The sequence below is a fragment of the Molossus molossus genome, unplaced genomic scaffold (genome assembly GCF_014108415.1).
Source record: "Molossus molossus isolate mMolMol1 unplaced genomic scaffold, mMolMol1.p scaffold_m16_p_5, whole genome shotgun sequence".
Taxonomy (NCBI): domain Eukaryota; kingdom Metazoa; phylum Chordata; class Mammalia; order Chiroptera; family Molossidae; genus Molossus; species Molossus molossus.
Window position 1 is genome coordinate 52,014,147 of NW_023425388.1, and position 25,019 is coordinate 52,039,165.

The following is a 25,019-nucleotide window of genomic DNA, read 5'->3' on the forward strand; positions in this document are numbered from 1 at the left end:
TGAAATGTTGCATTTACGTCACTCCTTTGTAATAAAAATTCTCTATTCCCTTTGCCCCAGCTTATCTGTCTAGAGATGTTTGCTTTTTACTTGTTATTGATCCTCAATTGGGTACAGTTACTCACTCTTTGATCTTCCTTTTTGTTTGAACTTGAAGCCACCCACGCTGTCTGCCCTGGCCCCCTAGTCTCTTTATTAAACAGTAATGATATATAAACAAACTCGAAGTCCCTCAGAGAGCCAAGGGGCCCTGGGGCCAGCCTCCCTTGGGCCTGTGAATTGTCATTCCTGAAGCTGTCTGTTTTTTAAATTCTTTTGCCAAGTTTCTATGGGAGCAGAGGGATCATTTTCTCCTTTTTCAACGAGCAGGGTGAGCTGAGGCCTCGAGCTGGCAAGTCCTTTAAAGTCATTTTCAAAGGAAACCTGAGCTGGAAGGCCATGTGGCTGGCAGAGGGTGGTGTGACTTTCTGAAGCTCTCCCTGGGGCTTTGGGTGGTCAGCTCCCTAAGCTTCCCAGCACGTGCTCAGAGCAAAGGCACTGCCAGGGGACGCCACCCTCCTACCGGCAGCCCCAGGGCTCAGCAAAGGCTCTGCTTCCTGTCCCTGCCCCAGGCCAGGTAGGCACTGGAAGGGGGTTGTGCAGACTTTCTCTTCTGGGCCAGAGGCCAGGACCACACTTGTATTCACTGTTCTTAGACCTCATCAATCAAACTTGATCCTTGGGGTTTTTTGAGGTAAAATAAAACTAGGTGCCAATGTAAGCTAGGTTGAATTTACGTTTGAATCGTGGAATCATAAGTGATCTAGATAATCCAGCCCCCTTACCGGCGGGCTGGGAAGGGGACCCAGAGGATAGCCATTGTCCTGTCACACAGGAGGAAACGGCTGACCCCACCACAGGGTTCTCTGGACAAAGAACTCTTCTGCAGCAAGGGAGGTCTGCTTGGCTAGTAGCGTTTCACAAAGCTCCCAGGGCTATAGATGTTTGTTGACCCTCAGCAGATACCAAAGACACCAAGGCTGAGAAACGTATGCCTGGGCCAGAGGCCTTCATATCATCCCCTGCACCCAGAGAAACTGTTTGTGAAGCCAGGAGGCAAAATGAACCCTCTCTGCCCCAGAATGGGCCAATTCTCCAGAGTCCAGAGGAAGAAAAGACACATACGCTGGAGGGAACCAGCCAGAAGTAGAGGTGAGAGCCAACCAACACCCCCCTCCGAAGCTCCTTGTGACCAGGGTCTGCAGTCTGCGGTCCATCCTGGGGATCCTGGTGCTGCTGGGAGCCAAAGCCCAGCCTCGGTCTTTTCCAGACCCCCCACCCCAGCCAGCAGCCGCTGCCCTCCGTGAACACCTCCCACTAGATAAGAGCAGAGGGAACCAGACCCATTCAAGTCCGGATCCAACCCAAGAAAAGACCCCTGAACAAGCCAACTTGACTTTTCAACATTTTATTCTTGTATTTGTACAGCTATATTTTACAACGCGGTAATGCAGTTTAGACACAGCCAAACCCTGTCTCCGGAGTAGTTCTAACACAAGCATGACGCAGAATGTGATGGATGAGACAAACATTCCCAAAGAGAGCTTAGTTCGTGACAACTTCAAGTCCCTGTGTCTGCCTACACTTCAGAAAGGGATGGCGCGCTTGCCCATCGTTGAAAACTTCCGTGAAAAAGGCACCGTAGGACACGTTGTATAGGTATATACAAACCAGAAACTAGAACAAAACTACACGTTTCTCCTTCCGCGGCTTTTTTTTTTTTTTTTTTTTAATACACACTTTGTAAATTGTAAACCTTCACTTGCAAAAAAATACAAATACACTGAGGCATTTTAGACAAAATATTTTCTTACTTATACAGATGCAATACTTAAAATATTCTCTTAAGTGCTCTTTCTCAATAAAGATTCTCAGATCCGTGTCTGCCTGCAGATACAAAATCGAGCCTTTAACGCAATTTTATATTTTTAATATATCTTTTTAGGTTTATATATATTTATTTTATATATATATATTTATATATTTACAACTCTGCCATATATTCCTTCACCTTTGGTTAAAAAAATTAAAGCCCTCTGTTTGATAACATACCAAAGTCTCTTCTTTTAAAAGAAAGCACATTTACATACAAAAGAAACATCTGTTCCCACAAAACATATACATTCCTCATTTTGCAGACGAAGTCAAGTTAGAGCTTTCGCATACTCCCCCACTTTGAGATACAAAATGACTCTGCTTTTTGCTGACATGGTTCGCCTTACACATAGGAGAAGAAGCAATATTATTTTCTTAATGTTTGATGGCAGTGGGGGCAGGGGAGCTGCCTTGGCTCCCGGTCCCCACGCCCCTCCCCCCACCCCCCACGCCCAGCTATGATCTGCGCTAGTGGATGAAAGAGGCACTACATCATGGGATGAACATTGTAAAGTGTTACAGTATCCTTTGGGTAGATTCTGAGAAGGGGCTCGAATGGAAAGCATCAACACTCCATGCTTCAGCAGGCTTTGGGGAGCTCCGGGGGCAGGTCAGTGGCGGACACGCGGTATTGCACCTTGGTGTTGGTGATAGCGCCGTGCTTCTGGCGCAAGTGAAGACGCAGCTGGCTTTTGTGACGGAAATGCAGGTTACACTTCTCGCACTGCAGGAAAACCAGAGGTAAATTATTAGCTGCATGGACCCAAGAAGCACGTCATTGTTCAAAGACCCAGTGACCGATTGGGCAGCTCTTCCCTCTTGATGGCCAGGCTGAGAACCCATCTGGGATCCTGCTAACGGATCGGTAAGCTGTGTGCAAATGTCCATTCCCTGCTTTCCGAAATGTTGGCTCATCCTTTTCTCTTGCTTGAGCTAGTTCCCTGACTTAACTCCGCAAGTTCAAGTCTTATCCCAAAATGCAGTTCAAATGCAGACCCCCCTAATTATTAAGGGTTCCCTGAATCTCTCTAAAGGATCCCTCTTTCCTTTGAACCTCAGTTAGACTTCTAGCCTTGCAGCAACCACGTCTTACCAAACTTTATAATCTTCCTGGTATCTAGTAGAATATACCTCTTAAGCAATTATGCATTAAATCTGATGAGCCTAAGACAGGCCTTGAAAATGCAGTTAGGTTCCTTCTTAGTGTGTATGGACACTTTAGTTAAGCTAACGAGGCATCACCAAGTAGAGCTGTTTCTTGCTTTGAGTCAATGAATGTATGGTAACAGTTTCTGTGGAAAAGTTACTTAAAAGTAAAATGAATGACTAAGTGGGGTAACCTGGATGTAATTCTGGAACTGAAAAACGACAATTTAGGTAAAAAGCAAGAAAATCCAAACAAAGCATGGACTTTAGTTTATAATTAAACTAAGTTAGCAACGGGAGACTGGGTGCATATAGGAACTCTCTGCACCCTCTTTGCAACTTTTCTATAAATTGTAAACTATTCTCAAATGAAACTGTAATAAAATATGTTCATAGAGAGAATGTGTTTTAAAGCAAAAATGGAAATAAATAAGGGGCAGGATGGTGAGTAGAAAGAGCTCTGATCTTGGGAGAAATGGGGCCCATCCATGCCACCCTCTGCTATGTGTCTCTGGCCCTTGGCTGTCCCTCTGTAAGGGACTGAATCAATACACTCTGCAGGTCGTCCTTCTTAACTCATGAATAATTACAACGGCAAATATTTATTCTTCTCTTACTATATGCCAAGTACCAGTCTGTACACTAAATCCATTAAATTAATACAACAGCTCTATGGGTAGGTTCCCCTATGGGTTCATTCTACAGGTGAGATAATTAAGTACTGAGAGGATAACTAACGTGCCCAAGAACAAACAGCAAGTAAAAAAGATATTCACTCAAGGACTGATAAGCAAGACAATGAAAATACCCCCATTTTGCGGCTAACATTTGTGATGCGGATTAACCATTGGTTCGTTCTTTTGCTCATCACTGCCCAGAGTGATACCATAAACTCGGCTAAGTCAGCATTATCCATACCAGTGGTTGCCACACTTGTAAGCCAGGGGACTCTCTTTTCAAAGTAAATGGAAACTGGAAAGGTAAAAGAGGCTGCAGTCTCAGTCCTGCCTTGCGGGGCCACAGATCCTCAGTGACTAGAGCACAGTTTGAAAACTGGTCATCATTTTAGAAAGAAAACTGTGGCCCAGCGAGAGACTCAGGGCTTGCTGAGGTCAGAATAAGAACCCAGAGGTCTCCGCTGCTTGGCCAATACCTTCCCCTCCACAGCAGAGATCTGCAGACTATTCCTGTGAAGAGCCAGACAGTAAATATTGTAGGCTTGGTGTGACATTTTACGTTCTCTGACACAACCACTCAGCTGCTGTTGAATTGTGAAAGTAGCCACAGACAGTAGGTAAACAAGTAAGCGTGGCTGTGTTTCAGTAAAACTTTGTTTATGGACTTCGAAATTTAAATTTCATAAAATTTGTACATATTCCAAATTACTGTTCTTTTGATTTTTTTTAAACACTTAAGTATATAAAAACCATTGTTAGCTCAAAGGATGCTTTAAAAAATTGGCTCACAGGCTACAGTTTGCAGAGTCCCTGTTCTGGAACAGGGACCAATCATGGCATCTGGCTGCTGGCCACCTGCTCCTTCTAGAAATGGCCTTTTCTCCGTTTTATTGTATGTTACCACATTCTTCAGGTTCTCCTCCTATGGCTATGGCTGGCTCCTACTCAAACTTCTTAGCTCCTCTCAAATAGACATTAAGCCCAATACTGAGGTGTGTTATAAGCACTCAGTCAGCATTTGTGGAAGGAAATGAATGACTCCACCATCTATAGTCCAGACCTCTTTCCTAAGGGCTGGTTCACTAAGCCCAATACCCTCAACTTTAAAGATGAGCAAACTAAGACCCAGGCAAAGGTCAAGCAGGGTGTCTTTGAACATCAGGCCCACTTCCAGGTCTATGATCATCAGTTCAGTGATCATTCCACTGTGCGCTGGAGAGGGGCGCAAATAGGTCTGCTGCCCCCCCGCCCCCGCACCTCCCTGTCCCTCCCAGGTCAGCCCACAGCCACAGAGGCTCCCTTACATGGTAAGGTTTCTCTCCCGTGTGGATTCGCAGGTGGCTCTTCAGAGTCTGAAGGTGCCGGAAACGGGTGCCGCAGATTTCACACGGATAGGGCTTCTCGCCAGTGTGGATGAGCACGTGGGCACGAAGGTGGGCCACCTGGGCGGAAGAGCAAAGCGTGAGGGGCTCTGTCGGGGTGAGAGGCACACCCCTTGGCAGCCGCGCACACAGGTCGAGGGGTCCTTCCCCACACCCCCTGCTCACCTGTACAAATCTGGCTCCGCAGGTTTCGCATTTGTAGGGCTTCTCTCCAGAGTGAATTCGAGTGTGGGTTTTCAGGTTCGCCGGTCGGTTGAACTGGGCCCCACAGATGTTACAACGATAGGGTTTCTCGCCTGTTACCAAGAGAAAAAAGGGGAAAAGGATAGCTATATTCAACGGCTGTCACCATAGTCCCTGGCCCCTGGATTTCAAAGCAAGCTGCCCTTCCTGGGGCCACTTGGACTTTCTGTCCCTTGGAAGATGTCAAAGAGAGGATCCAGGGGCCTGCCTCCTGGGCTGGCAACTCCCCTGATACACACACCAGCACTCCTTGGTCCCAGTCAAAAAGCACAGAGGAGCAGAAACAACGCTGGGTTGGGACAGGGAGAGCGTGAGGTTCCAGGAAGTATCAGAACCGGCTTTCTCATTAGGATTATCTGACAGTGGGACTTGGGAAAGTCACTCTCCTTCTCTGGGCCTCAGTTTCCCTCTCTGGAACCCAAGGGGTGAATTTTGATGACCTGGGAAGGCTTCTCTAGCTCTTCGCTTGAATAAGACTGATTCACTCGTCAACCCACTCTGCAGGGAGATACCATCAGGCTACTCCAGTTTCTCCCTTTTAGAACAAACATGCTTTTCCGCTTGTGGCAGCTGCAGCTGGATTGCATTTGCAAGGGAGGTGGGGCCTCGCTGGAGTGGATGCGCAGACAGAGGAAAGCAATAGAGGGCTGTGCCTTCCTTCATGGAAAGTTTCTGGGATAAAGGAGCCATTTAAAATACCAAGAGAGAGTCAACTTTGGACAACAATCAGGTTATTAGAAGCTACCTGCTCAAGGAATGTGAGCTGATAAGGAAGAAGCCCTTAGAGGAAATGAAGAGGCCTTTGGTTATTTTTCTGGCTTTACAAAAATCACATCTACTTCGTGTCTCTCAGCCTTAGTTTCTCCCCCTCAAACGTGAGATTAATCCTTCTGACTCCAGAGAAAGTAGAGAAGCAAGACAGAGTAGCTCAGAGGAAAGACGCAGGGAGTGGACGGTCACTAAGCAAAGACGTGACAGGGCTAGGGCCCTCATTCGGGCCGTCTCACCCCACGGGTACCAAGGCTGCTTTCTCTGGAATCCTCCCCCTTTCCTGACCTGTAACATCAGTGAGCTCAGGTGGGCGGGGCAGGGCCATACCCGTATGGACGGTCTTGTGGCTGGCGAGGTTGCCCTTGTAGCGGAAGGAGGCCTGGCAGCGGTCACACTTGTAGGGTTTGTCACTGTGCGTCTGCAGCGTGTGCCTCTTGAGTGAGGCCTCTTCAGAGAAGCGGCAGTCACACTCATTGCAGAAGAAGGCCCCGTTCTCTGTCAGGGTGGGAGGGGACACCGACGTCAGCTCAAGAAAGGGAGGTGGGGCTCCAAGGCCCCTCACCTCCACAGCCACCCCAGTGCCCCTGACCACCCAGCATGCATGGGACCCCAGAGCAAAGGGCCTGGGGGCCTTTTATTTTTCTTAGCATTCAGAGTCTCTGTCAGGGAGGAGAAAGGAGACAGATTTGAACATCAAGGTTCAGAAGGGAAGCTCAAACCAGCAGGCACCCATGCAGCCTACACCAGCTTGCTGACAGCTCAGCAGGACGCCTCCCTGTCTGGAGAGTGCTGAGAACCGACTTTCCTTATCACTTCAGGGTTTTATTTGCATTCATACTCAGATGCCCTCGGCAAGACCCTCCAGGTCCCCGAGCCTCTGTCTGTGTCTCTATCTCCAAAATCAGGACAATAAAACCCTGTCCCAGCTACTTTACAGGAGCACATGACATAACACAAAGCATCATAGGCATGTAAGATACAAATTAACTTCAACTTCGAAGTCACTGGGAAGATTGATGGTACACTGGGTCACCCTTGCACTGATCTGCATTTCGAGTCTCCCAGACACTTGTGAGACTGGGAGACCAAAGACGATGGTGGAAGTAGAAACAGAGGCCCAGAGAGGAACTCGAGTGCAGAACAAAGGCAAATGGCCAGGGGGACAGATGGGGACGGTCCCTGCTCTCTCAACTACAGGTCCACAACCCTGTGCCAAACCTCTCAGTGTAACTAAGTTTTTTCTTTTATTATAACAACGTGAAAAGGACTCGTCATGGGGCTCAGCCCTGACTGGGTATTTCTGGGTTACATTACTGCAGCCAGAGCTGCAGGAAGACATAGGTGTTTTTTCATCTGGTAAAAACCACACAGTCTGTCAACCACAGACTAACCGGAAACTTGAATTTAATAATCCAATTTGTCTAATCGAATTCAGCTAACGTTTACTGAGCACCCCCTCTGTTCTAGAGACTCACTAGGATCTATGGGAGGTGTAGGGAGGGATCAGTTCAGATGCTTCCCCTCCAGAATGGACAGCGTGGCAGGTGCACTAACGTGCTCAGAGATCCTGCACCAGGACATGAGCCCAGAGGGGCTGGGAAAGCACTGGGCGTTATAAACTGCCCCACGAGCGTCTTTTTCTGGAATGAAGCTGAGAAGTCTATTTGATCACTCTCTGTTCCCCAGATTAACTCTAACACCCCACCCCTGCTTTGGTCAGCTTAGTTCCCCTGAGAGGTCAAGACCGGAGCCATCCGCTGGTGCCAATGGACTCCCCATCAGGAATGTCAGCAGCACAGACTGGAAGACACCCTGGTGGAGCAGAGGCAGGGCCGCCTCCCCTGCCAGGGGAGGAAGGACAGGGACTCACCACAGCTGGAGTCCGAGTATTCGGACTGGGTCTCTCCCATCTCCTCAGGGAACGTGGGCCCGGCGGTGTGGAGGCACATCTCCGCGTGCTGCGGGGACTGAGAGCCGCAGGACGTGCACTTCGGGGGGTGTAGGTAGAGGGGGGAGTGGCTCTCGCTGCTGCTGCTGCGGGGGGAGCCTGTCAGGGACCTGCGAGCAGAGAAAACGAGCCTCAGCAGCTGGAGCAGACTGGAGCCCTGCACAGGTGCCCACTCCTGGACCTAGATTCCCCCCCACAGCACAGAGAAGCGGATTCTCTCACTGGCTATGAAGAAACATACTGATATCTACTCTCCTTCCTTACTTAGGCTAACCCCATTATCACACACTGATCCCACACCTCTAATGTGCTCAGCAATTCAGGCAAGAAAAGAACCCAGCTGCTGCAGCCACCAGAAGTGACCCTGGAACGCTGCCAGGCAAGCCCTGACCCAGGCCTGGGCTGCCTCTGAAATCACCTGTTGACGATGTTATTGAGCCGGCTGGCCTGTGGGATGGTGGAGTCCTCCCCATTGGCGCTGAGCTTAGTTGGGGACTGGAGGTCCAGGTTCTCAGGCTCCATGGGCGGCTGGCAGGCCGGCGGGGCAGCGTAGGCGCGGGGGGAAAGGCGGCCCAGCTCGGCCTGCTCAGGCCCCTCTGGTTTGGCGTTCTGGTTGAGACTGTTGAGCACAATAAACTTGTATTTCTTCCAGTTGCAGGCTTTGGGGTCAGTGGGGCTCTTGGCTGGAGGGGAGCCAGAGGTCTGAAGGATGCAGGCGTTCTTGCTGCTACAGGATTCTGTGGGCGAGTTTGGCTGGCAGTCGGACTTCTGGGGGCTTTGTGGACTAACCAGACCCTTCCGGTTTAGGGGAACATTGGGGGACTCGAAATGCAGGGCAATCTCATCCTCGGAGGAGGGTCTCTCTTCCTCCTTGCCAGCCTTGTCACAGGGGAAGTACGGGGCATTCCGGGCCGAGGGGGCAGCTGGCTTGGGGCCCTCGGCCACACTGTAGTGCATGTCACTCCGTGCCTCCTCTGGGGCGGCCTCCTTGGGTGAGTAGATGTTGCTGTGGCACACACTGGGGGATATCTCCATGGCCAGCCGGCTGTACTCCCCGGGGACTGGCCTGCCGCTCTCGCACGGGAGGGCCCGCTCCTTGGGGAAGGGGTTGGCCACGGGCATCCGGGCATCCCGCAGCTCCTCGTCGGAGAAGAGGAAGCTGCTGACCGGGAGGTGGCTGTACACGGGGTAGGAGGCCGGCGGTGTGGACAGGCCGCTGTACAGGCTGGGAGCGAAGGCTCTGCTCTCACATCCGGGGGGGTTCCTCAGCGGCAGGTTGTTCTCCACCACTTCACGACCCCGATAGGCCATGAGGTCTGGGGGCATCAGCATCCGACTGTTCAGGAACTCGTCACGGGGAGGCTTGATGGCAGGAACCATCTCTGTTTCACTGTGGGAGAGAAAAAGAGAAGACACCGGCCTCCAAATTAGAACTATTAAACCTTGGCCTTCCAAGTGACACTGGTCTATGTAACCGTAGTTGTGCTTGGGTCCGCTAGACAGGAAATGTGGCCCTGGAGCAGGGAAATCCTTGCAATTACAAGGCAAGTTGCTTGAAGTCTAGCCCACAGCTGAGGAAATAAGGCCCCGAGAAGAGAAGAGAGCTACCCACACAGTCTATGCCTGTTTACACACGATGTTGTATGTTTAAGTCACACACGTATGTAGGTACGTGAATCTGTAATTCTTCGGATTATTATAGAATACAAAGCTTTCAGAGCCCTTATCTCATATCACCCATGCAAAATCCTGCGAGAAAGGGAAGGCAGGTGTTACTGTCTCCATTGTACACACATGGAAACTGAGACTCAGAGCTGCAAGAATTTATATAATTCTGGTGCCACATGTACAGAGGGTCATAGACCAACTGGTGCTCTGTTGAGGAAAGGACTCGAGTCACAGGAAAGTGTACTCTGGAGAACAGGCAGCACCGCTTGTGCGGGAAGGCCTGGCTCTGACGCAGCCAGACCTGGTGTTCAATCCCAGCTGAGTCACTTAGCAGCTATGACCTGGAGCAAGTTACTTAACCGCTCCAAGCACAGGGCCTGACATAAAGGAAGTACTCAGAAATGATGGCACTGATGATCTTGCTACCATTATCACTCACGGGAGACAAAGAGCTCTAGCTGCATGCACTTGAAGGGACGTTACGTGGCGAAAAATAGGCCAACTAAAACATGATCTCAGTTAACAGTTAGAACCAATGAGTGAAGGCGAAGGGAGCCATTTCGACTTGCCATAAAGAAGAGCTTTCTGACTGTCCACGGCAGACTGCGTGGCTCTGGGAACACTGAGTTCCTGGCTCCTGGAGAAACCCAAACAGAGGCTGGAAACCCTTCTGTTTGAGACAGGTCGCAATCACCCCCAGAGCAGTGAATCAAATGGTTCTAAACAAAGCTCCTTGCTCCTTTGGCTCCCAGATGCCTCACCTTTAAATTATGGTCCTGTCTTCCTAGCCCTTCGATAGGAACTTAGCTAAAATAGAAGAAAAAGCCATAGGACAGACAAAAGGCTTTAGAACCCAGAGGAAGAGCTGAAGAAAGAAAGAGCTGAGTGGTAATTATAAAAACATCTACGGAGGAGCTGGCATCCAAGCTTGGCCTTGCAGGATGGGTGGGAGGAAACAGCATGTCAAGTGAGTGGATAGCACTAAGGAGTCAAGCCAGCCTGGAGTACAAAGCTCGTAAGGGCAGAAGTGTGCAAAATTAGTGGAAATGGAAATTGTGGCACATTGTTAAGGATTATGTTTTCTGTGTGCATGCACTGTCCAGGGCTTTTGATCCCTTCTGATCCCTCTCATCTCCAAGGCTTCCGTCTGGTGGCAGCTCACCTGGCCTTGATGAACTTCCGGCAAGTGTCCACGACATGCTCCATTTGCAGGTACATAGCTGTGGCCATCACGGCCATAATGTTGCCCTCCCTAAGGTTGAGCCGAGATGTGTACATGAAGTCCAGGAGGATACAGAAGCCCTCAGGGTTGATCTCAGGATCCAGATTGATCACACTAAGGTTGCATTTCAACTGATCTGTGAAGATGCTGTAGAACAGGCCACTGTAACACACACACACAAAAGTCTCACTATAGCAGACATACTGACTTTGTCATCAATTACAGTCAGCATCATGTGCAGCCCTCTCCCCAGGTCCCAGCTCCAGAACTTTCGTGGAATTAATAACAGTCTACTACGGCATGCTTACTAAATGCCAGTGAGTCATTAAGCACTTTCCATACAGTATCCTGGGTTCCTCACAACCTCGCCTGGCAGATACTATCATTCTCCCTCTTTACAAGTGAGGAAACTAAGATCAGAGAGGTTAAGTGATTCTCTCAGAGTCCCAGAACCTGTTTTCCTTTTAGTGTTATAACTGCACAGATGACCAGAGTTCAATTTAACACTCATTTGCAGTAACTATTTTTTGTCTGTATCTCTGGGATAAGTCTTTCCCTTGTTCCATCACTTTATTCTTATTTTAAAATCTTATTATATTTTCTTTTTAAAAAAACCAAGTTGGGTAATGATGACAAATAAATAAAACGATGCCTATATCTACATTCTGCTGATTTTTTTTTCTATCACAAGGTCAATATTCCTAGAAGATCCAAGTCCTACTTCAAGCCGTGCCTCCAGACCATGCTGTCTGGCGCGGGAGAGAGCACTCAGTTAAAAGCCAGAATTCTGGGCTGCATTCTCAAGTCTCCTCTTTCAGAGTGTGTTTCCAGAAGCAAGCCCTACTTCAACCAGTAAGAAGCAATGCAACCTTGGGTAAGACACATAACTACTCTGTACCTTGGTTTCCTTATCTGCAAAGCAGAAACAAGTGTCCACCTTACAAGGTTGTGGAAAGAATGAACATGTAAAGGGTATAAAATGATGCTGGCACATCGTAAGCACTCAGTTACCATCAATAATTATTTTTGGATCTCTATAAACCTGTCCTCTCCAATATTAAAAATAAACAAAACAGGTCCTTGTTGTGGATGTCGAATAAGTTCTCTACTAGCCGCCGAGATCCCTACATTAGTTCACCTGTGAGTGTCTTTATTTCATCACCTATAAAATGGAGGCAAACATGCCATCCGTCACAAAGGCCATTGTGAAGATCCAGGGATGCGACGTAATATGAAATTGCTCTGAACACTCGGCATTCTTGATAAATGTGAAGAAATAGCTCACTCACTTGCACTGACTTAACCATGGAAATATAGCCCCAGTATAAAATCAACACAACTATGGAACAGAAGAGCAAAATATTTTAAATTAACTTGTTTAACATATCTTTAAAATCTCTCTCACTTTTCATTTTTTCACACGTGAACTGAAGTTAATCTCCACATTTGTGCCAAACACACCCTTTCTTGAGACAGTATCTGTTTCTTCTCCCTCTGTTCCCACAGAACAGAAACTCTTTCTTCTCGAAAGGTGTGTGCATTCATTCCCTTTCTGGGAGGCTCCCCAGCCAGGCCATATGCTGGAGATCTGGACACAAAAGAGATGTGATCCCAAACAGCCAAAGGCCCGCACGCTCCGCCTTGTTGGCTGCTGGCACCAGCACGCCCCTTGTACCATCTACCTCTCCCTTCCAGACCCTCACCTGCAGGCCATCAGGACTGTCTTATGGGCTCTGAACTGCTCGCGGCTCACCACTATGACAACATCAGTCAAGATGTCGCGGCTCCGGAGGCGATTAAGATTGAGAAGAACATCACTGGCATGGCGGGTGAACTGGATACAGCTGTCAGCCGGCGAGGCCATTTTGTCTTCACCTGCAAAAAGGGATCAAAATCCTGTTAGTTCTCCAGAACCTGTTTCTTGCTAACCAGGGGCACGACAGCAGATCATCCTGCCTGCTGCTCACATATGGGATGCAAACTGAGGCTTCTTGTGTCTGGTCTTTAAACAGTTCACGGCCTATCTCTGGGCGCTACTGTTCACATCTATAAAATGGGGAGAATACTGTTTATCCAGCAAGTCAGAATAGAAAGCCCTTTACAGAACAAGGGAAGGGAATGGATATTGTTGAGGGTTTTCCCCACATACCAAACACTCCACCAGCATTGAGAGGCAGCGAGTGTGTGACAGGGGACAGAAACCAGGCTTGGAAGGTTAGCATGCTAGCTTCACAGTTTTTAGCTGTGCGACTTGGAGCAGATTGCTCAGTGTTTCTGAGCTTCAGTTTCCCAAAAGGGGAGTAGCAATACCTATGTGGTTGTAAAAATTAGAGATGGGTGCCTGCTTCATAGTCTAGGTTCTCAAAAATTGTAGCTGTTTTCATCAATCTCTCATTTCTCTTCTACTGGGCTTTAGAATTATCTCTATATACCTCGAGCACCTAGCACATTGCTGGTGCATAGCAGGTGGCTAAATTAATCTGAACTAAGAAATAAGTACCGAAAGGAATGATCACATAACAGTGTTAAGAGAGTCTAATGCAGGAGTAAAGAACGCAGGGCCAGCCCGGCCAGTGTGGCTCAGTGGTTCAGCGTTGACCCACGCACCAAGAGGTCACTGGGTCCATTTCCAGTCAGGGCACATGCCCAGGTTGTGGGCCAAATCCCCAGTAGGGGGCATGCAGGAGGCAGCCAATCGATGTTCTCTCTCATCAATGTTTCTATCTCTCTCTCCTTCTTCCTTCCTCTCTGCCTCTAACATCAATAAGAAAAAAAAAAAAAAAAAAGAATGCGGGGTAGGAGTGATGGAGAAGGAATCGACTATCCTCCACCTCGCCTAATAAAAAGTGGGCAAAGTTCACAGAAACATATGCATTGGCAAATTCAAATAAAACAGTTTTTCCACAAAATTTTAAAGCATATAATTAAATTTACTTACCCAATGCCTTGATTCACAGTCCAAAATTTTGCTTAAAATCTGAAGGGAAGAGAAAAACAAACAAATAGAAATTGATTTAATGAATGTAAGATTGTCCACTATAGCCTTATTTTAGGACACACGTGTTTAGTTTTACTTTGATAACTGCAGCCTGCCAGCTGGTGCGGTTTTGCCATAAGCCAGGAAACATTTTCCCAGCTCTGCTCTTACAAAAACAGGCACCTGAAGCCATGCAATAATGTCTGTGCACTGAGTGCTGGGGATACATTACATCCATTAATTACATATACATATACATGTTTCCCTTCTCAATGTAAAAAATGTACACCACCCCAAAGCCATTGAATTTATGGGAAAGAAAAAATTTTAAAGAAAGAAAAATTCAGTATTAATGAGAATGATCATTCAGGGGCCTAAAAACTTTGGATGATTTTCAAAACCTGGTAAAATATTATCTTTCAAGTCTTAGAATAATCCCACAAGGCCGACAAGGTTAATATCTTTATCCCAATTTCACTGGTGACAAGACTGAGGCTCGGGTTCAAGGGGTTTGTGCAGGACAAACAGCCAGGCAGTACTTCCTGACTATGTGAAATACTGAAGACTGAAAACAGAATCTGCAGAACACAACCTGAGATAGCATATCTATGCTTTTCTTAAGAATCCTTGCCTTCTGTTTAAGTTTCCTTTCCCTTCCCTCCTGGGTCTAAGACTAGATATAGTGCCACAATCTTCCATGTTTGTGCTTCCCCCTGCTGGTGAAAGATTTAATTCTGTGATTGAGCTGAGAATTGGCCAAGAGCAGTCATGAAATATGTACCTTTTCTAAACTGGTTTCTCTAAAACAAAATAATTTAAAGCACGGGTGGAAGACTCTTGTTTATGACTGTATATGGACTGCAGAACAAAATATATCTCAGCCCTCCTCCCCACCCCCCTTTTAAAGAAGCCTAGACCTTAGAGTTATTTTCCTTGTAAAGGGGCCCGAGGCCAGAGAGGTCCTGTTAGGCCACATAGATGGTGAGCAGCCTGGCCGTAGGTATTCTGGCTCAAATTCCTGACCCCTTTCCAAATCAGCCTACGTGCTGTAGAACATGCAAGACTGCACCCTGATGTGGGTGAATCTCATTTTTAAGTTCCTTCCCCCACACAAACACTTTGCCCCCATTCCAGGCTGCTGAGTCTTACCAAATGAGCACTCTAAAATGAGAGGTTTCCTTGAGTCTGTAACCAAAAACTCTGACATTTCTCTGTGGTCCCAAGTGCCAGTCACTCAATCTCATCGGCTTCAAGGTTAGGTGTGCATGTGAGTGAGTGGAAATAGGGGGAAGAAAATGGGGGAAGGGAGAGGACAGAAAAAGACAAAAGAACCTATTTCCTCCTCTCCCCATCCTAACTCAAAATGAGCAAAGAGAGTATACACTAAGTTGGTCCTAACCATAGTTCAGTGATTTGTCTCCTTTGAAGAAGAATGCTGAAAGCACATGTGAGGTGTATTTATAAACGCTCTCCTCTTCCCTCATGGAAGAGATCCCTAAACACTTCTGGAATACTTGAGGCTATCCTTCAGCCAGCTTCAACCACTAACTCACCAGTGGATTTCCTGTCACACACTTTTGGAACCAAAGGAAGCCCAGATTTGCCATTTCACCTTGACACTTGGCAATGACTCACTCTAGATTCAGATTGAAACAAACAAAACAATCCCCCTGGGTCTACTATCAGTCATGCTCTGGGCTGGGCACTTTTCATCCTAGACCTCTGCCTGGGTTGGCCAAAAACAAATGCACGTACACTAAGGTCCATGGGTCCATGTCCTTATTAAGTCCACTCCTTTCTACATAGCTCTGTCTCAGGAGGCCCCACAATTAATGACTATGTGGGTTATGGGGGGTGGGGCCCACAGACTTCCCTCTACATGCTGGTGTGGAGGGACTACTAGCATTTGTGTTTTTTTTGTTTTTTTTCTTTAAGACCACTTGGCTCTTTCCAGTCCATTATTGTATCTGATCTTCATAATAGCCCCGATTTACTGGGGAGGACACTGAGGCTCCAGGGGATAAGACTTGCCCAACATCTCAAAACTAATCACCAGCAAGTCCTGGACAAACCTGTCTGCTAGCTTCAGACAACTCACCAATGCCACACACAAGACTCATTCCACAAAAACAACCCAGAGAGCAGAGCTGTCCAGGAGAAACAGAACTGCATGAATCCAGACCTGGACTCCTTTGAACCCAACCCCGCCCCAGCCACAGTAACTACCAAGTGAGAGTAAAAAAAACCGCCAAGTGAGAGTTAAAGGTGCCCCCCCTCCCCACACACACACTTTCTCTCCTTTGGTGGTTTAAACTTAGGTACCTTGAGGAGAAGCAGATCCTTTAAAGGATTTGTAGAAGAAAAAAGAAGGTACTCCCCCTCAATAAATAAACAAACAAACACACAAATAAAGAAATAAAGAAAGGAAGAAAAGAAGACCTCAGAAATGACAGAGACCAGAGAGGAGACTAGAGGAAGGTCAGACGGGAGGTTCCGGGAGAGCGAGCCAATACGAAGACCCCCCGCCCTCCCATCGTTTCCCTCTCTCCTCCACTCGGCGGGCACTAGGCACCCCCATTCTCTAGCTCACACACCGGCACAAACCCAAGCCCTATGCTGACACCGATTCGCACACCCCCACTATACCGTACCTGTCTGCCAGGGACTGCCCACCCGGGGGCGTTGTGCCACCGCGGCTACCCATCCGCCTCCAAGTCCCCGCAGGCTCGGCGGAGGCCCGTGGGACTATCGCTGCAGCCCTTAATTTGGTTGCATTCAGATAAAACTTTTCAAGCACCTCGGTAACTAACATTGTGTGTGCCTTTTTTTTTTCCTGTTACGCTGTCAAGGCAGGGGGCAGTGAGGGGAATGGCACAGCCCTCTCATTCCCGGAACGTAGTCGAGCTCAGCTCAGCGGATTTCACAGAACACTGCCTATCGCCGGCTCCAACCAGAAGTAACTTTCCAGGAAGCTGCCGGCCCCAGAAGGCCGCCAGGATCGCTGCCTGCGCCGCGCAGGCCGCCGGGGATTCACCCGGGAAGGGGGCGGGGGGTGGCGCCCAGGGAGGCTCGCGGGGAATACGACACACTTTCCCCTAAATCTTTCGGCCGCGCCGGATCCAGGACATCTTACAGCTCGCCTAGTCCAACCCTTATCCCACAACAATTTTATAAATGGGGATAGTCAGACAAGTTAGTAGCAGAGCCCGTCTAGAACCCAGGATTTCGGGGCCAAGCTGAGGTTCATTTCATGACTTCAAGTTGCCAATTCCGGCGTTTATGTGCCTGGGGCGTCATTTCTTTTTTCTCTTTTCGATTGGCCCTCAACTCTCTTTTTAAGAGGGTAATTAGGCGGGGCGTCGATGTCTAAAAGATGGAGTCCCCAGGGCTCAGGGTCCCCATCCAACATGCTCCAGCCGAGTTGGAGAAAAACTAAACCGAAAGCCCTTTCCGCCTACGTTGGCAAGCAGGGGAACACAGCTCTGCCGGGTTTCCGCCCAAAGTCTTTAGAATAGGAGCTGCCAGGCCGAACCTGGCCAGGTTTCGGTTTTTCCGAATTTGATTTCTCTGAAACCCGGCAGAAACACGATTAGGATTCAGCAGAGGCCTGGGCGCTGACACCGCTGCGCGCACCGGCGTGCTCCAGGGTTGCCTCGCCTTTCCCTGGCCTTCCTCGGAGTTATAACCCCTGGGGCGCCATCTCCTCATTATCTCAGTAGCGGGCTCCAGGAGGTGCTTTCGGGGGCGGGGACTGGGGAACCCAGGGTGCGAAACCGGCAGCCTTTAAGGCCGTGGCTGGGTCTTAAAACTAGCTTAGGCGACACACTGCGCCTCTCAAATCCATCAGCGGCGGAGGCGGTGTCAAGGTATGTTCATAAAGGCTGGGCCTCTTCAGCCTCAGACTTTGAGACTTTTTCATTCCTCCGCCTGGTGAAATAATGGTGAAAGCGAAGGCTGAAATTTAATATGGGATGAGGTGAGAATCCAGGAAGGGAAGTTAAAATTAAGTAAATGCATTTATTGGAAATTAGGAGTCCCGTGGTTCCGGGAGCTCAAATGTAATCATGTTTAACCACTACTTAACACTAGAGGGAGCCCTCCTATTAAAGCTTAATACCAACAACACTCGTGTCGCTCCGCCCCTCCTTCCTTCCCATTGACCTAGTTTCGACAGTCTCGGGATTTGGAGAACCCTGTCCTCCACCCCAATCCCCCACCTCCAACGTCCTCCCGCCCCCCAATCCTGGCCAGCTATTGGATTATTGGTAATCTAATAACTCCAATAACTCGCTGAGAAATACAAAGGAGAATGTAGAAGTGCAAAGCACTGTTTAGGGGCAGGGACGAAAGATTTTAATAAGGCTGGGGCTGCCGCAGTGAAACCCGCATTAGGGTTCCTGAAGGAGGGGCGCTCCCTTTCTCCTTATCTCAACTAAAGAACTGCTCTGGTCCAGCCACAAAGGTCCCGCAGTAGGGAGTGGGCTCAAACTGCGGTGTTGTTTTTGTTCTGTGGGGGACTCTTACTCTTTTCTGGGGGGCAGGAGGGTGGGAAATCCACAGTAGATGAAAGCGACTTTGATAACGCGGTGGCCTCGGCAGTCGTTTTGGGTGACCGAGGTGTTCAGGGACATTATGTCCTGGCTTTCATTTCTATCACGTTTCCTAACAACAGCGCTCTTTCAAGCCTGCAAGCTTCTAGGAAATGCAATAAAACAGAGGGATGTGTTTTATCAGTAAGATCTGAAGAGGAGATGCAGAAGGGACGCTCCCCATGCTCCCAGCTTGCGACACTCTTTCCAGAAAGGGCCGGCAGACAATGCTAGCAAACCACGTCCCCGAGCAAAGATATCTCGGCCATCCTGGCTGGACCTGCTCGGCCTTTACCAAAAGGCTGGCGGGGGAGGGAAGCGGCATGATCCTCCCAAGCAAACAATGCCTTTAAAAATCCGATCTGGACAGAAGTCAGCCAAGGTCTTTATTCACGTTAATGAAGATGGAAGGCACTAACTGTCCTTGGAAAACGATGAGTCAAACTTGACCGCTCTTCAAACACGTCCCCAGATTCGTTTCCAACCGGAACAGAGGCGCGTTTCTCCGACGCGGCCTCCAACAGCTCCCACAGTGGGAGAGGCTAAACTCGATTCCCGCGGACCAGGGCGGCGGAGACGACACTGTCTCCTGCGGGTGTGCGTGCGGCCGTCGCTAGGGGCCGCCAGGACACCGACGCACGTTTGTTATCTTAGTTTTTAGCTCCCAGAAAGCAAAGTTTGCTATGAAACGGTTGTGGCACAGGTTCTATGAGGATTACACTCTGCCGGTCCATATGACCCACCCACACAACTGATTTCTTTCCAAGCCACTTAGCAAAGTTTAGAAAGAAGGAGACAGAGAAGGATTTCAGGATCCAAATGTGAGCCTCAGGTATAGCAAGATGCATCTCTAATTGTCTAGGGACTGGGCCTTAATCATAATAACTCCATAACCCCACCTCCAAGATCTGAGACCCCCCTCCCAGCCCCACCCATCAGCACAAATGTAGGTCTTTCATGTTAGTTACTGAAAGTCTTAGGCCATACTTTATAAACCAGTTCCCCCAAGATAGCTGGAGAACCGTTTCCAACTACAGTGACCCAAGAGACTGGAATCACGGCTCTCTGACTGCTGTTCCTTTTCTTAGATACCTCAAAGGAGCGTATGTAAACTTGCCTGACTTTCAGTCACTAACCTGGAAATTCAGAAGCTTAAAATCTGGCATGGGCTAAGTCACTATCTCGACAATTAACAGGCCTCCTCATCACGCCTGTTTCCTCAACTGTAAAAAGTTATATGTCCTAGAGCCCTCCTGGCATCCCTCCACTACCGATTCCCCCTCCCTCAGGGAGAGGCCACAGCGACTGGGAGATAGTGTGATCAAAACGGGTTATTTTAAGGTTCTCTTCTTGGAGGCAGATGCCCATCACTAAGCAACGGTGGACCAGGCAGGCATCTGGAGGCTTTCTAATTTTCACCCATCTTACCGAAACTTTGGATGTCAGATGCCATCCTCACTGGAGGGTGTCCTCCTTGTCATCCTGTCAGTCCTAGCACCTTCTCAGGATACTGAGACCTGAGGTGACGCTGTCGACCCACCGCCCAAGACGGGGATCTCAGCCAAGACCTGTCACTAGGTGGCAGACTCAGTCCGTCCGAAAAATCACCGCGCTGCCACAACCGTCTACATTCAACTACCCTCAACTTTGTTTTTCTGTTAGGGGGAGGAGGTTGCCTTCATAGGCAAAGCTGGAAAACATTTAATTTACTAGATGTAATTTCGTTCTTCGCGATGCTCTCACACATTATCTGGCGCTGAGTTTCTGTAGTATACTTTGATTTATCCAGCCTAAAAGGCTGGATGTATCGAAAGAGTACATTTATCTTCAAAAAGCAGAATAGAATGGCACACGACATTTAGCAGAGCTCCCTGTCAAATACTGGTTGACCAGCAAAGAGAGTCTAGAATAAACTCCTGACCCGCACAAAGAAAGGGGTCCCTGGATGCCACGGGCAGGGTCCCACCCAGGCTTACAGCGCTCCAAAAAGCTGGTAGTGGGGGAAGAGGGGACGAGTTTGGTCTTTTGATGGGGCCGCTGATCTCGGGCGGGGAGTCGCCGAAGGATGGGAGAAGCTTTTCCCGGCTTCCAGTGGGGCGAAGAGAAACCCGCCAGCTTTGCCACAACACAGCAGCCTCACTAGGATCACTGCGGCGGCGTTCCCACTTGTTGCGCAGTGCAGGAAACCTGCACGCGCCACACTAACTCTGACTCCTACTGGGCTCCAGACCCAGCTACAGACCAGACAACCATCGCCCCGTGCAATCGCTTAATCTCACTCCTGAATCAACCCCCACCCCCATACATCACCATCACCGACACAAAACTACAGGGCTTCCGGTCACTATGGATTTTTACACCAAAAAAATCCTTCTTAACTCAATGTCAGAGAGCAGAATTCAGGTGCCCTAAGAAGTCAAGTCAAAAAGAGAAGAGGGGCTACCTCCTCCTGGAGAACTTCCTTACTTAAAGCCAACTAGGCTAACTCTCTCTCTCTCTCTCTCTCTCTCTCTCTCTCACACACACACACACACACACACACACACACACACACACACAGCCACACTCTTATTCAAACTATGTTGCCTATTATATGACACCATCCTGGCTGAAAAGCAACTTTCCCCTTCCCATTTGAGAGATCAACTGCAAAGTCCTTTTTTTTTCAAAGTAAGTTTTATCTCCCCTTCCTAAAGGAAAAGAAATTCTTCATAAGGTCATTTCACAATATTTTTCAAATTATTTGACTTGTGCACATAGAGTTTCACCTATCGAGGGGTGGCGCTGCGGCACCATCTCCTCTGAATTCTCAAGTTTTTCATAACAAAGTGGGTTTTGAGTGTGGCTACCCGGCAAGAGAGGGAAGGAAGGATTTTGACATCTAGTCATGGCTAACATTTACTCAACCAATAACTGGAACTCTTCAAGGCTCAGAAAGGACAGCTTACGAGTTTAGAGTCCCACCCCTGTCCACCAAACCCAGAATGAATTGGATGGTCTTTTCAAGAAAGCATGTGGTAAAACCTTCCAAACTGAGCATAGAGGAAAAGGCCAATTGGAGAATTCCCACTTTCTCTGCCTGCCTAGTTTTCACAAACAGTTTCTAGCCTTATTGTCACTATCAACAGGCTCTTAAAATCAGCCAAAGCTTGGGCCTGCAGTATTAGAAAGTCTTCCAAATAGTAGGATATTAGAAAGTTCTATTTATATATAGGGGGAGAGGGAATATTTCCCATCTACAGGTTTCTATTTTGGCCTGAAGACTTAACTGTAATCATTTTAGCAAGGGAATGCCCATCTCCTGGTGATCTCTTTTCATTTCCTACTCCCACAGAGACAAATATCTTTTCTGAAAAAAAAAAAAAAAAAAAAGTATGTATTTTAAAGCAAGAATGTGATTTCACCTCATTCCTTTGAGCTCATGTTTGCTACCTCCAGGAATAGCGTGTGGACTAGGGCCAGATGAACTTCAACTTGGGCTGCAGATTTACGAGGTTCTGTTCCAGTGCCAAAGGCTCTTGGTAGTAAATAGTGAGCAAAACAGATACCTGTCTCCTGACTGATCTTGCCCCCTTCTTATACTTTTAAAGTTATTTATTAAAACCACACACACACACACACACACACACACACACACCTTGCAAAGAAAAAGGGAAACTGGCAGTCTCTGTAGAGGAAGCCGGTGGCATCACTCAGAGCCACAAACTGTATTTCTAAACAGCCCTTTCCCTGGTTGCCTCTCTCCTGCCCCACTTTTTTCTTTCTGGACAGTAAAAATAAAAAATAAAAAATAAATGCATCTACTGATATTCACTTACTTGTTTTCTACCTTTTAAAGCATTACAAGATTTTTCTCCTGGAAATTATAAACTGGGGGAAAAAAACTCCATAAAAGATTAAATTAGTTTGGGGTGGGGCAGGGGATGACCAGCTCTCTGAGACAGCCAGAGAACCAGTTACAGCTCTGGACTTTCAGCACCCTCTTTAGGGTTATTCTCCCTGCTCAGCTGTCAGGACCCCCACCACCAAGTCTCAACTATTGTTAGAAGGGGTACACATAAGAGGTCTTTTTCGGTCTTTTAAAAAATCTGTTGTGTTGTGTTCTGGTTTTCCATGGGGGAGCTTTAAAACTAATGATTGCAACACCAGTTCCATTTTTTGCCATAGTTCCAACAACACAGCATCATAAAGGCAACGCAATCCACAGTTCTCAAGACATTTATCACGGTCACTACAGCCGGCAGTGGGGTGGCCCCTCGCTCCAGCTGTCCCCGGGAGCTGCCGACTTACAAGGCTCCAACTCCCTACAGCTCCCGCCCCTGGCCGCCGCCGCCGCCGCCTTCTCCCATTCCTACTCCCTCGAGGAGAGCCACAGGTTGCAAATCCAACCGACCTCACAATCCGTTTTTGCAAAATCACTCACAAAGATCTCCCTTTCGCGCCCGCGCCCCCTTTTCTCGCGCCGGGTCACCCGGCCAGGTCCACAAAGTGCCCTTCTCTCCTTCTCTCCTCCCGGGTCTTGCACGTAGAAACGCGGCTGGGGCTGTTTTGTTTTCCCCCTCGCCCTGTGCAAGGAACTCGGGAATTTAAAGCCTTACTTCGGCTACTCTCCGGCCCGCAGCTGTCATTTTACAAAGCTTGCACCATGGGAAAAATAAAATAAAATTTAGGAACGAGGGGGGAACAGCCATTGGGAGCTAACACCGAGTCACGCAGCGCCCAAAATACAAACACCGCGACCGCCAAGAAATCCCGCCACCTTCCTGCTCTGCTGGGCTGTCCCTGTGAAGGTTCCCGGAGTCCCCACACGCTGAACAGCACCGCAGGTGCAAACGCGCACCCCTTTCCCACCCACCCCCCAAATCCCTGTCCCGCCATCAGCTTCTCTCCTTAGGACGGGAGGAAGGAGCGCGCGGGGGTTCCCGACTCCCTCGACTGCAACCAAGAAAGAATAATTTTCAAAGTATTCAACATCCCCGCCCCCAGGCAAGCTAAACCTCCCCCAAAACACAGGGGAAGGGGACACCAAAACACTCGCATCACGTTAGGAAGATCACAGCTCTGAAAAGAGAGTAGAAACTATACTTCATCTGGATTTTAGGGGGATTAACAAAACAACAACAACCACCGAGGAGTTCGCTTGCATTTTTCCTCTAAAATCTCGGCTCGGAGGCAGTGGCTCTAGAAGACCGAGGCCGGTGGAAGGGAGCCAGCGGGGCGAGCGAGCAGGCAGTCTCCCTCCTCGCCTCCCGGAGTTACTAAGGACGGGAGAGGAGATGGAAGAAGAGACGAGGGAAAGGTGGAGGGAGGGAAGGAAGCGGAGGCAGGAGCGAGGTTAGCAAGGAAGGCAGTTTGCAGCTAGAAGAGAGGGAAAAAAACAGCCGCACGAATCCAGCGAGATCACAAGCCGTACGCAAGCAGGCAGCAGAAAGAGCGAGAGCGCGAGCGCGCGTCCTCTCGGCGGTCTAGGGCCAGACAGCCTCCAGACTTGCCCGAATCACCCCCCAAACACTGTCTCGTCCTCTCTGCTCCGGCCGCCCCCTAACTCCCCTCCTTCCTCTCCTCCACCTCCTTTTCAAAAACCAAAACAACACAAGGGAGGGTGGCCAAAGCCTCCCCAAACCGGCCGCTTCACTCAAAGACAACAAGAATCAAATAATAAATACATAAAAATCTATATCCTAGAGTGGGAGAGACGTGGGGCTAATCTTCGGCATTTATTTTAACACCTGACAGCTAGAATAAATAAATATATACATTTATATCAATAGATACACATAGGAAACTTGGAGCCAAAGCATTTGGCAAGAGCGGAAAAAAAAAGAATTAAAAGGTAAAATAATGATCATGAGCAGCGGCGGCGGCAGCGGCACCAGCGGCAACAGCGGCGGCGGCGGCAGCAGCAGCAGCGGCGGCAGCAACAGCAATAATCACCTGGTGTCCGGCCTTTCCTAGAAACTTCTTGCATCACCACTTCTAAGAACCCCAGTTCTAAGAATCAACAGAGCTCAATTCTCGGAATTTGAGCTTCGGACTTTACCACTGCTACATGGCAGGGGAGGACTCTATGTCAGTTCTCCGGGACTTTTGCCTCCTCTGACCCACAAAAAGCTCTCAAAGGCAAATTATTTTTCCACTGCTCGGCATATTTAGAGGTTCTAATAGGCTGGGAGTCTCGGATTTGGGGGTCCCTGTTCGAGGCTCGAGGGGGCGGACAGAGGCCCTCCCTCCTAGGACTCCGGACGATGGTATGGCCTGCTCCTCCACCGTCACGTGGGCGCCCCCTCTGTGACGTCGGCGTCTTCGCTGTAGCAAAGCTCGGCCTCTGGAATTCTGAGAACTAATTTGCTATTCGGTGACATAAGAAGGGGAGTGCGCTTTGCTTTCCTGGGGTCTGGGGCTAATTCCTCCTTTCTTACCCATAAACTCAGCTTCTCGAGCTAAATTACACAAAAGGGAGCGAGAGGTTCGAACCTTTGGAA

The 25,019-nt window shown here is 48.7% G+C and overlaps 1 protein-coding gene across 2 annotated transcripts; it reads right to left on the minus strand.

Annotated features, from left to right (window-relative positions):
* Positions 1-1,423: 1,423 nt before the first annotated feature.
* On the minus strand, positions 1,424-24,523 carry BCL6 (BCL6 transcription repressor). 2 transcript variants are annotated; one of them, XM_036242425.1, is made up of 10 exons: positions 24,472-24,523; positions 13,910-13,948; positions 12,675-12,846; positions 10,912-11,133; positions 8,500-9,471; positions 8,004-8,191; positions 6,461-6,628; positions 5,285-5,415; positions 5,042-5,179; positions 1,424-2,638 (listed from the first exon to the last, which is right to left on the minus strand). In XM_036242425.1, exons 3-10 carry the CDS (start codon positions 12,833-12,835, stop codon positions 2,495-2,497), a joined length of 2,124 nt encoding a protein of 707 aa, XP_036098318.1. In that variant the 5' UTR covers positions 12,836-12,846; positions 13,910-13,948; positions 24,472-24,523; the 3' UTR covers positions 1,424-2,494. The 2 variants fall into 2 exon arrangements, with proteins under 2 accessions (XP_036098318.1, XP_036098319.1); XM_036242426.1 differs by lacking the exon at positions 24,472-24,523 and adding an exon at positions 15,098-16,324 and having other exon boundaries at positions 2,495-2,638.
* Positions 24,524-25,019: the final 496 nt, after the last annotated feature.